This window comes from Dysidea avara, chromosome 3 (genome assembly GCF_963678975.1).
Source record: "Dysidea avara chromosome 3, odDysAvar1.4, whole genome shotgun sequence".
NCBI lineage: Eukaryota > Metazoa > Porifera > Demospongiae > Dictyoceratida > Dysideidae > Dysidea > Dysidea avara.
The window spans coordinates 7,538,917-7,550,522 of NC_089274.1; the positions used below are offsets into that span (position 1 = coordinate 7,538,917).

The 11,606-nt window shown below is 36.4% G+C and overlaps 1 protein-coding gene across 1 annotated transcript; it reads right to left on the reverse strand.

The window, feature by feature from the left end:
* Window positions 1-359: 359 nt before the first annotated feature.
* Window positions 360-11,605, reverse strand: LOC136249177 (centlein-like). Its single transcript, XM_066041126.1, has 29 exons — window positions 11,467-11,605; window positions 11,191-11,279; window positions 10,647-10,731; window positions 9,524-9,619; window positions 8,422-8,503; window positions 7,429-7,532; window positions 7,316-7,372; window positions 6,715-6,833; window positions 6,593-6,660; window positions 5,910-6,013; window positions 5,748-5,845; window positions 5,542-5,600; window positions 5,343-5,448; window positions 5,082-5,133; window positions 4,754-4,879; window positions 4,559-4,674; window positions 3,684-3,818; window positions 3,533-3,633; window positions 3,407-3,480; window positions 3,288-3,349; window positions 2,321-3,194; window positions 2,175-2,272; window positions 2,003-2,111; window positions 1,878-1,937; window positions 1,722-1,817; window positions 1,409-1,594; window positions 646-807; window positions 542-595; window positions 360-481 (listed from the first exon to the last, which is right to left on the reverse strand). Exons 1-29 carry the CDS (start codon window positions 11,524-11,526, stop codon window positions 422-424), a joined length of 3,492 nt encoding a protein of 1,163 aa, XP_065897198.1. The 5' UTR covers window positions 11,527-11,605; the 3' UTR covers window positions 360-421.
* Window position 11,606: the final 1 nt, after the last annotated feature.

Below are 11,606 nucleotides of genomic sequence, written 5' to 3' on the forward strand. Positions count from 1 at the left end.
TATACACATGATGTACACTGTAGCTAATATTAATAAATTAACATCCGATTCAATTTTTATTTAGCTACACATGCAATTTCTACACAATTCACATGTAAATTTTAAAGGACTTTCAACTCAATAATTTTGTAAGGATCATTAAAACAGCACCTGACATTATGTACAATACAGGCTATTTTAATGGGATGATGATAAATCATCTGATGCCTCAATTTGTGGAACCAACAGTACTGCTAGTGCATACATATCAATACACACAAAAAATTGAACCATAAAAGTTGCTCACTTTGAACGTGAAATTTCTTCTTCCATATGCATTACAACTGTAAACTTTCCTCTAACATTTTCGTTAGCTTATATATTGAGAGTATATATTACATCATAGAAAATTTATTACATTTCAATTTATAGTACAATAATACTAGCATACATTTTCTATTACTTTCATGAACAGTTTAACTAATTTAGCAGAAAATGGAACCTGTACAGGTTAGAAAAAGGAATACATAAATAAAGTAAATCTCTACAGAAATACACATACTTTAGAATTCATAGCTTCATTAATTTGCTGCATCACTTTCTTACTTGGTGGTGGCTGTGACATAATAAAGATTTATAATATGGTGTACTCAGGCTTATGTATACCTTATCCAGCTCAGCTTCAGTTACAAATTGTTCAAATTCACTAGCTGACAAGTTTAAAGTAGACAATGCTATTTTTCTGGCTCTGATGGTCAGTACATCGTCAGAGTCGCCCACATTTCCTTTGTGTGATTCTACTAGCCTTGTTAGCTCCAATGCCAGTTCCTGAAACGGTATGACTATTATTAGTTGTATAGAGCTGAAACAAACATTTGATTTCGCTCATATATTCACTTGGCTGTGATAGTATTCAAATAGCTTAGTAAGTATTTGAATACAAAGTAGCTAAGCTTTTAGCAAAAATAGTAGTATATTTTGGTAATTTTGGCAAGTTCTTTTTGTATATTTCTGTATATATTTCCAGTTCTGTGTGCATTTCTAGTGTATCTGAAGTACTACCATGACATCTTAAATACAAAATTACAAATCACATAAATTCAAACAAAATAACAGATTCAAATCACCAATAATTTATTGAAATTTAACATTCATCCTTTATCATTAACTTGTGTAGTCTTGTTCCATTCTTAATTAATTCTTTAGCTGTTTGAATTATTCACTTGTTGTACTATTCAAACTATTTGAATACTGAATTTGGTATTCATCTCAGCTCCAATTAGTTTATAGCTTAAATCCAAATATAAACATAATTATTGAGGTGTAATCGATCACTTAGCTGTTAAGATATACTTGTAACACAACTTCAAAATCCAAACAAAGTACGTGTGAGAATATTGTAGTACACCTACCAAACATGTATACATACCTTAGTGAAGTTATGGAACTCTTTAATAATGGAATCTTTTTGTTTTAGCTGACAACTGATTTGTGACATCTGATGTTGATGAATAGCATGTAGTTCTTGTGTTGCTTTGTGTAGGTTGCTATTAACTGCAGCTGAAGTGGCATCCTTATACTTCAGTTCTACTTGACACTCTTCCACCCTTTGCAACTACAAAATATGAGAAGTTGTAACCAAGAATCAGACAGTCCACACAGTCTGCATGTATGTACATTTCTAAGTATGACAGCCTTTAAATAAAGAATGGTCTTATATTTTAGCACAGGCATCTACTCACAGCAACCGTCAGCTCTTCTGCACATCTAGTACTCACAACACGGTAATGCTCTTTCTCGTGTTGTTCTCTGTTTAGTTGCTTCTTTATGTTGTCTATCTACATAAACAGAAAATGTTCTGTCATACACTACCTACTATGTAATTACGTTACACAAACCTGATGTCTTTGTTGAGTACTCCTCTCTGTAAGTACAGCAATTTCTTGCTGAAGATTAAGCTACGTGCAGGATAAAACAAGATAAACATTTTTAATGCTATGCAAATTAAACACCTTGTCTTAACCTTTGTGTCTTCCCAATCAGAATGTGAAAACTTTTCTGTTCTTAATCGGCTCCTCAAGTTTTCAATCAGAGTCCTCTTCTGGCGAACATCCCTCTCACAATGTTGCAATCTGTAAATATACAAGAACAATTGTGTGTTAATTGGTCTTCAATGGTTATAATGTGATGATCACCTCTCTTGTATATGATTGCACTCATCCATCTTATCATGCAACTGCTTCTGTAGTTCTTGAATGGTTATGTTATGAGCTGAGTACTTCTCTAAAATAGACTAGAAGGCAAATTGAATTGTTTCACTTTTTAGTATGTCAAGCTATACCTTCATACGCTGTTCCAGATTTTTCCAGTCAGCCTCTGTGCGTCCACTTGTGTCCTTATCTACACTCACACTTGCAGCTTTTACTTTGATTGTTTCCAGAAGGCCGTAGCGTTGTTTTGCTGTGTCTCGTTCTTCACATAACTGTTTTATTTCTTCATTCAGTGATTGCACTGTCATCTTGTAATGTTGAAGTTTATCACTGCTTGCTGTTGCTTCTGTTTTCAACACTTCACACTGTTCCTTCTCTTGCTGTACAGCACGAGAAAGTGACTGCTTAGAGGAGTTGAGTACTTCCACCTGTTTTGACAATGTGGCTAATCGATGCCTCAGGCTCTTGTTTTCTCTTCGCAGTTTACTAGCTAATTGTTGATTTAACTGACTTCGTCTACTTGTAAGTGATTGATGCTCTTCACAAGAACACTGAACTCCTGTATCCACCATTACAACTCGTGAACTTCTTTTGCCTACTTCATTACCACTACTGGAACCAGTAACAATTCTGGACTGCTTTTGCTGTATGCTGGTAGGCTTGTCAGCAGTTAGAGTCCCACTGTCATTGGATGGTTGTGATGTAAATGAGTCTTCTGTTCTCTGAGAATCATGATGTTGTAGGTGTGAGTCAGACAGAGATCTAATATGGAACTGTCCTTTGTGTGGATGTGAGCTAATTGTAGTATCACTTTCTATGCTAGTGTCAGTCTGCGTGTGTCCTATAGCTGTGTGGTGATGATCTGTCTGAACCGCATTGTTACATCTCTCCACTGTGCTGGCAGGGCTGATGGCAGACTCTTTTTCTTTAGCCTGTGCCAGCAGTAATGCACTCTTAGTCCTGGCCATTTCTTCCTGTAACTCATAATACTTCTTCTCCATAGTCCTACAATACATATACCATACTAAGTATCCATTACTATAAAAATACATATGGATGCTGTATGTATGTATGTAATATATGTTTACACGTATGTACCTGTGTGTTGTAACAAGGTTATTTTTTTCTTGTTGTAATGAACTGATTAGTGATTCCATCTCCTAACAGATACGTACATACAATTTAGTGTAAAGCAATACAAAACTCTGTATAGTTACCTGAGTCTTTTTCCTTTCTTCCTCTGCAGTAGTGATGACTGTAGCATTGAGAGAAGTCAACTTTTTGGACAACTCTATATAAAATAAGCATAAGATTTAAATACACATTTTCAAGTTAATAATTACCATCTTTCTCTGATTCAAGCCGAGCCTGCAACTCTGCACTAGCAGTTTGTTCTCGGGATAGTTGCACCTGCATCTTATCTTTCTCCTCTTCAGCTTGGCTTCTGTACTCAGGTATTAAAAAGGTTCACGTTAACAATGATTCCACACTTACAGCTTCTTGTTAAGGGTTTCCATTTGTGTTTTGTAAATGGTCAGTTGACTCCACAATGTATCACCTGATTGTGGGGATTTCCCTTTGTGATTCCCCACTGATCTTCCAATGTTACGTGGCTTCTGTGATGGTGACCTAACAATTAAGGTGCAGACATTACAGAAGTAAAGCTCAATATAACAAATACACTATGTTGGATCCATGAATGTATAATATTATGTATTCTACACTGTACTGAAATCAAGACATCTCCAATTCTGAGTCACAAGCCAAAACAGAGAGGTGCACTATATATAGAATCACAGTTACACATCTCTATAATTAGATTTAAAGTACAGTGCTGAGTAAATTATCCAAACTAATGCAGGGGCACAGGAAGTATGGACGCCATGGGTACTAAGGGTTTCTAACCAGAATCAAAATAACTAAGGCAATAGGCAGTATCATCCTCCCTTTCTAACTTAATTGCCAGTGATTCCATCTGGTTTCAATCATAGTCCATTGGCTTAACAAAGGTGCGGTACAAGTAACAGAATACAAGTCTGCTCATCAAAGATCGAGATATTCTAATAGAGCAGTCATATACCCTAATAAAACAGTCAAGAAAGGAAGCAGTCGTTTAACTGTTTATCAGTTTTATATTCTAAACAGAGTTGCTGATTCCACCCTTCAGTACCATTTTTAATGTGACTAGAAGTTCTTGAAAATCAAGTTGATCTTACTTTAGTAGGGCACCCATACATTAAATATATTCCTACGCCCCTGTAATGTGGGGGGTGTTTGATAACTGAAAAAGTACGCAAAATAAAATGTTTCCGTAACAGGCTAGTTCCATCACAAAAGTGTCCTAGTAAACATAGCAAATGAATAATTACTTTTCTGTTTCATAAGTCTTCAATTGTTCCACCACCAGCTTGTACTCAGTTTGTAAGGCTTTCATTCTGGCTAGTCGCTGACTGTGAGCCTTTCTTGTGGTAGCCAATTCATTATCCTAAAGTAAAACATAAGAGCAACATCATTGTTATGACTACCAATGTACTTATGAATGTATACACAATTACAAAACTCACTTTAGCTTCTAGAAGAGCCTTGGTGTTGAACAGCTCTTTCTCTGTCATCACTAGCAGCTCAGTTAGTCTGCTAGCCTCCTGGCTAGGGGCAGCTGAAATGTGTGGTCCAGTCGGGGACATAGTTGACTACACATACATATATGAACAATATAATAGTAATAGACTCCATCATGTAGTGACAAGGATTATTCTTAACAGCATGTGTGCGTGTGTGTGTGTGCTTGCATATTATCACATTACCATGCATGCGTGTGCATATGTGTGACAAGATAGAGTAAATCTAACACCAATTAACAAGAAAAAAACATTGTTACATGTGCACATGTACCTCAGATATTGGAGACAAGTGTTTCTGTGCTAACTCTAGCTCTTGTAACATTCTATATGTAAATATCAAAGCACACTCTCAGTGAGTACCACACACATATGCATGCACATGTACACATACATATGTATAAAGAGAAATAACCTCATGCAAAATATGTGTGCAAATATTTCTGTGGTGAGCTTGTTGTGTGCACGCACAGGGAACACATTACATTTACGAATTATCTTTATACACACACACACACACACACATTCACAGTACCTATTGTTAGTGGCTAACAGCTCTTGTTTCAGTCCCTTCACTACCAGCTCATGTTCAGTTCTCTCTTTAGTGAGAACCTCATGCAGTGCAGTCAGTTCCTGTACAACTACACAATTTATGTAATACACTGTACACAAGATACACTGTACACAAATACATAACCACATAACAAAACAATATTGAATATTCAAATTATTACCTGATTGTAGTGAGTTGGTTCTCTCTTCACAAGTTGAACGAATCTCCTCAGATATCTTACTAAACATTAAACATGTTTGACTTAGCGTACATGTCATGTATGTAAGTTTGTATGTACATACGAGGATACTCACATACTAATGCAGGACAGTCATACATACAATTATTAGTCAGCAAGAAAAGGTGAACAGTTTGTAAGATACGCACCTATGGTGAGTAACTTGTTGCTCTTGCTCTACAACTGCAAGTTTGAGTTTCTCTATCTCTCCTGTAGCTACTTGAAGTTGTCTATGTGACTCGACGTACTACGCAACAACACAACCAAATACAATAAGTTATTTCAGCCATTGTATGGTGTAAACATCTTACCCCTTCTAACTGGGAACACGTTTGTTGTGTGATGATCACTTGTTGTTGAGCTAACACCAGTTGTTGCTGTACCTCCGTCACCTCATTCCTCTTCACCTCCAATTCTGTTATATTCAAACAGAAGCCATGACACATAGAACAGGACAGTAACGTTAAGTCTGCTGCCCTCTCGTGGGCCAATCTGGTGCAAATATTTAATTGGTTCCGCCAATTGGTTTATTTCATGTGTACGTATGTGACAGAAGCATTGTGATATCAGAAAGATTGATTTTCTACTATATATTTCATTTCTAGAACTTCACAATTTCCATTAATACCGTACAATGTTCTGTGCAGTTACTAGCAGGCATGTACGTCAGTAGATAATGATACTGGACATGTGCATACTGTATAATCCTGGATACTTTGTGTGAGTTCTCATCAGAGAGTCTCTGTCCATTTAAATTCAAGAAACTAGAGCTGAGCGATTATAGTTGCGATCTATTGATTATCATGACAGTGCACACAACTGCTACCCACATTTACATCTATGTTAAGGATTGTTCCACCAAATCTCTAATTCTCTATAGTTTTTTGGAAATGCAAAATGTATAAATATGCCTGCATATGTAGTTACAGTACAATAGTTGTTGTTACTATTGCTATTTCAGCTTTACAATAGCTTAACATAGTGGCCAGTTTACCTGACTGTGCCGCCTTTAACTGACTCTCACATCCTTTAAACTCTTGTAACACTTTCTGAAACTGTCCACTACATAATAATCAATTGTTATGATCTATTACAACAATGTTACCACAAAATTACCCAAGATTATGAAGCTGCCCATCCTTCTGTGTCAGCGACTGCTGCAGATTTGCCATCTCCTTTTCTTTACACTGCAACCGCTCCTTAAGCTCATTATAAGTCTTCACTTGCTCAGCACACTGAAGAGACAATTACAATAAGTTTAACGTACAGTACAATAACACACTCTGTCATAGGAAAATAAGTCTTAACCATACTGTATTCTAGCAATTATAATTATCACTGTCAGATATGTGTTATTGATCAATCCAGTTTTGCAAAGCACTAACCAAAACATTCTGTGATACAACAAACTAAACTGGACGTTAAAGCAATATTATAGCACTCGAGAACATTAATATGTTCTCTATGTTATGCATTGAACTTTGAGCAGAATCTCAAAGGGCGTAGTACTGATTGTGTGAAAGAATATTGTCGGGATTTTGTAGTATCAACAGAACAGTGACAGATTTTCAACTCTTTCAACTCCAGTTGTGAGCATTGCTTGATTCATTTTCAGTACTAAATACATAGCATGGTTTCCAAACACTCTGTGATAACACATTGCAGTATGTGGCAAGATATTTTTAACTTCAACAAGTACCCCAATACCATAACATACTTCAGTGGATAGCTCTGATATTCTCTGATCTAGTTTTTCACACTGAGACTTGTGCACCTGTGGTGGGTTGTGTTGTCAACAACAATTGTATAATGGCTATACATCATGCATACCTTCAGTTCATTCCCTTGATCCTCACATGACCGTAGAGTTAGTTGTCTCTCCTGTTCCAACTCTGACACCTTCTCTGTCAATTTCTTCACCTCTATTGCCCATCCTGTGGTGTAACATTGTTACTAACAGCTAACTGAAGGAGCAATGAAATTACAAATAGGATGATCCAAACCACTGGGGAGTCGTGGGCTAGTTTTAAGACAATTGAAAAGACCTCCAAAATATATGTATAACCACCTTAAACAATGTATTTTACAGTATTGCAGTGGCAGATCCAGACTTAGGTCCCACTCAGAGGCACGTCAACTAATGTCTAGCTACCTAGTTTCAAGAAAATAATCACTCCCTAGTAATGCTTCACTGTAATATATGCCTTCCTGAACTCTAAGTAGCTGTAATAGAGTCAAAAGAGGCATTTATATCACATATGTTGGGATAACATATTTTGCAGTAAAGTGAGGAAACATTAGTGTTTTTACTGCTACAAGTCGTACAATAATTAATTCTTTTGAGTGTTATATAAACTGATTTTGACTTTACTGAATTTATAATAGTGCAGTAGCAGCTCAGTAGGTGATATTAGCTAAGGATCTTCCAAAAACAAGGGTTCCATGGAATCCTTGGAACCCACCTGGAACTGCCACTGTAATGAAAATACAGTGAACCTCACATACCTGCGTGTAATTCAATAACAAAAGTGTTTTGATACCCGTTTTTGAAAACATTTTTTTGTTTGCCAATTTTAGGAAGCTATGCCAAATTTTAGCCAGAAAACCTTGAAATTTTTGGAAAACATATTTTTACCTGCGTTGGAAACTCTACAAAACAAATGTGGCATCCTCTAAGCCTTACACATTACTTACTCTGCTTATATATGTAGCATAGCACAGTGAATTTAATTGTGGATATAGGTTTCCAGTATCTAGGAAATCTGTTGTAGCAATGTTTGAAATGTGGGCTGGGGTACTGTCTATAAGTTAGCAGCAACTAACTCTGTTCTCTCTCCACATTTGACTTCTTCTGCTGTTCAGTCTCAGCTACAATAGTTGTTAATACTGCTACCCTATCCTCCAGCTGTGATATACAAATAACACTATAACAAAATGTACCCACTAAAATACTCTAATAGAGCAGTCAGTAACAATTGTGGCTGTGAAGTAACACAATACTGTCATGGTAAATCCAGATGCATTCTCCTGAAGTAACCATTCATGCTTTTTATAAGCTGGATGATATTCAAAAAGCTATATTTATGATGTCACAACTATGCACAACTACCACAGGTACATAAATACATATAGTCTCTCGTTGTTTGTGTAATAACAATTTATGAAGTATGCAAAAAGAAGTAAAAGAAGAATTTTAGCAAAAGTAAGCCCCTAAGAAGAAAAAATGAAGAAATAATCTAAGTAAATTTTAGCACTAACTTACTTGAGTACCTATTTTGTAATGTTCTAGTCTTCCAGTAAACATACATGTGACTCAATAGTTGCCGGCATCAAGTGCTATATAAACTCATTGTGTTCCTGTCTGTCCTGAAGTGATCAGAAGATGTGGCTAGCAGGAGGTGTGGCTAGCTAGCTCACCCATAACTGATACATGAAATATAGCATTTAGTAGTGAAATCCATGCAAAACAGCCAAAGGGTGTGGCCTTCAAAATCCCGGGTGAAAACTGAATACAGTGAAACCTCAGTTATCTGGATCCCACTTATCCGGATTCTCGGTTAACTGAACTAAGGAAATGTCTGCTCTATTAGAGTAGTGACTGTTCTATTAGAGTAATTGAAAATACTGATATTTTAAATTTTTTTCTTTAAGATTATTTATACACAGTTTCAGAGATACGGACTTTTCAGACTTATGGACTACCCCTAGTCCCAAGAGGTTCGGATAACTAAGGTTCCACTGTACATAGAAACGGAAGTGGCTTCGACACTTATAAACTCCTGATAGAAATCATCATCCCTAAACATCCATGGGGTTTTGTATAAACTTCTTTAAAATCTTATTTCTTCTGTGTTACACTGTAATCTCTATACTACAAATTACACCATCAGGCTTTCTCACAAGAACATATTATTACAGTACATACCTCTCTAACTATTTCATTTTGTTGATTAGCATCCGCTCGTATTTTAGTCTCCAAAACTTCAGTTTCAAGCAATTTCTCATCTTGGGATCTGATTATCTGCAATAGAGCATGTGGACACTGATACAGCAATACACACATATATGTACATTTCTAACACAAGATGACTTTCCCAGGAGGGAGATATAGCATGTCTCTTTCCCACCTGCTTTTACAAAACAAAGCATATTATATTGAAGTTCATGTAGTAAAATAACATCTCAAATGGAACCTGTTAGTCAGGACACTTGAAAATAAGGACACCTATAGTATGTTTGTGTTGAGCTGAATCCTCAAAAACATTTAATAAATCATGGATGCAATTACATATGATCTTGAAATTTGGCTCATTTGCAGTACTGCTTGATCCGCTAAACATATTTCAAAATCTTGTTGTTCAAATGTTTGACATAATATTTACGGCCAATCAAAATTTTCACAATACATTTCCTATGGAGAAGCCATATAAGTACAGTGTCCATTAGAGCCCTTTCCCGAACTTGTAATGGAGCCAAACCATACGTGTCTGTTGTTGACACCTTTGCTGTTACTATTAATCATCTGGTTGGCAGAAATGTTAACTTTGTTGAGAAAAAATCCACTTTTAATTTTTAGCTGTTTTTCAGGGTTCAGCTCAACGTGAACATACTATAGCTGTTTAATCTGGACACTTGGTAATGGTCCCAAGTATACCTTAGCATGTAAACTGGCCAGGAAAATCATATAATCAGGACCCTTTTGATCGGTCCCAAGGTTTCCTTAATATACTGTAAGTGTAAATTAAATAATGGAGTTGGCTACTCTTGATTCCACCTAATGAGGAGAAAATAATTTTATGGTGTTACTAATAGACTTTCTGAAGTGTCTTTACTCTTTATCAGTGAAGTCTCCCAATTTCATGATTCACAATAATATTATCAGCAATATATACAATAATCCACATTTAAGAGTGTTTTTATGAGGCTACACAACTGTATACATGTATACATACATACATACATATTAACACATTTGTTGGCACTAACTATAAAGGTATTATCAACTAGCTTAATAATGGAAACTTCTTCACACTACATTTGTTACTAACTTGTTTCAAGCTTGATATCTCTCTGTCCTTCTTTTGAACCATTTTTACCACCTTCTCAATCTGTGTCTCATACTTGCTCTTTTCTCTGTGCAAAAAGATCACAACTGTGTATAATTTCTTCATTAATCTTTCAGGTAAAATAAACTGCATACATTAAAATTCATACATCACACTCACTTGTAATACATATATGTCCACATGTACGCACACATGTATAGTGCACAAACACACACACACACACACACACACACACACACAAACACACACACACACACACACACACACACAAACACACACACACACAAACACACACACACACACACACACACACACACACAAACACACACACACACACACACACACACACACACACACATGCATGCACACAAAACTTATGCCCACATCACACAGACAAGGAATTTCAGAACACATTTAAATACACGACTGTAGCAAATAAAATACGTGGGCTGCCAGTAAGGCCATTGTGTTCAGCCAAACTATTTTGCATGTGCAAACAACAGTGACCCTATGAAGCACATAGTACCTGCTGATAGCAGTGTCCACAGCTGAAGTAAGGTCAGGTGACTCAGACTGGAGCTGTTTCCACAGAGACCATACGAACTCCTTGTCAGCCTGAGGAATACAAGCATTAAACTGTATTACCATAACACAAGGAAATATGAGGGCTGGGACAAACCATAGATTACAACATAGATATTATATACTACGTACGTAGTATATACTATCTATGATTACAGAGACCCTCACAAACTACCCAGAACCATGCTGTGTAGTACAGTTGTACGAGGCTGTTCTTTACCTTACACTTGGCGAGTTCCTCTGCCAGTAGGCGGTTTTCTTCTACAAGTGTGGTGTCCATTGGAACCCGACGACTCGGAACCTCGCTCGGAACCCTACAACGAAGGCGCGCCACTAATTTAAAATTTTACATTGTGTTGT

Bases quoted from the DNA above. Each gene is read 5' to 3' on its own strand.
- LOC136249177 (XM_066041126.1), bottom strand. From the start codon at position 11,526: ATGGACACCACACTTGTAGAAGAAAACCGCCTACTGGCAGAGGAACTC. The intron at 11,280-11,466 runs GTAAAGAACAGC...TGTATTCCTCAG, and splicing joins AGGAACTCGCCAAGTGTAAG to GCTGACAAGGAGTTCGTATG. The intron at 1,595-1,721 runs GTGAGTAGATGC...CATATTTTGTAG, and splicing joins CAGAAGAGCTGACGGTTGCT to TTGCAAAGGGTGGAAGAGTG.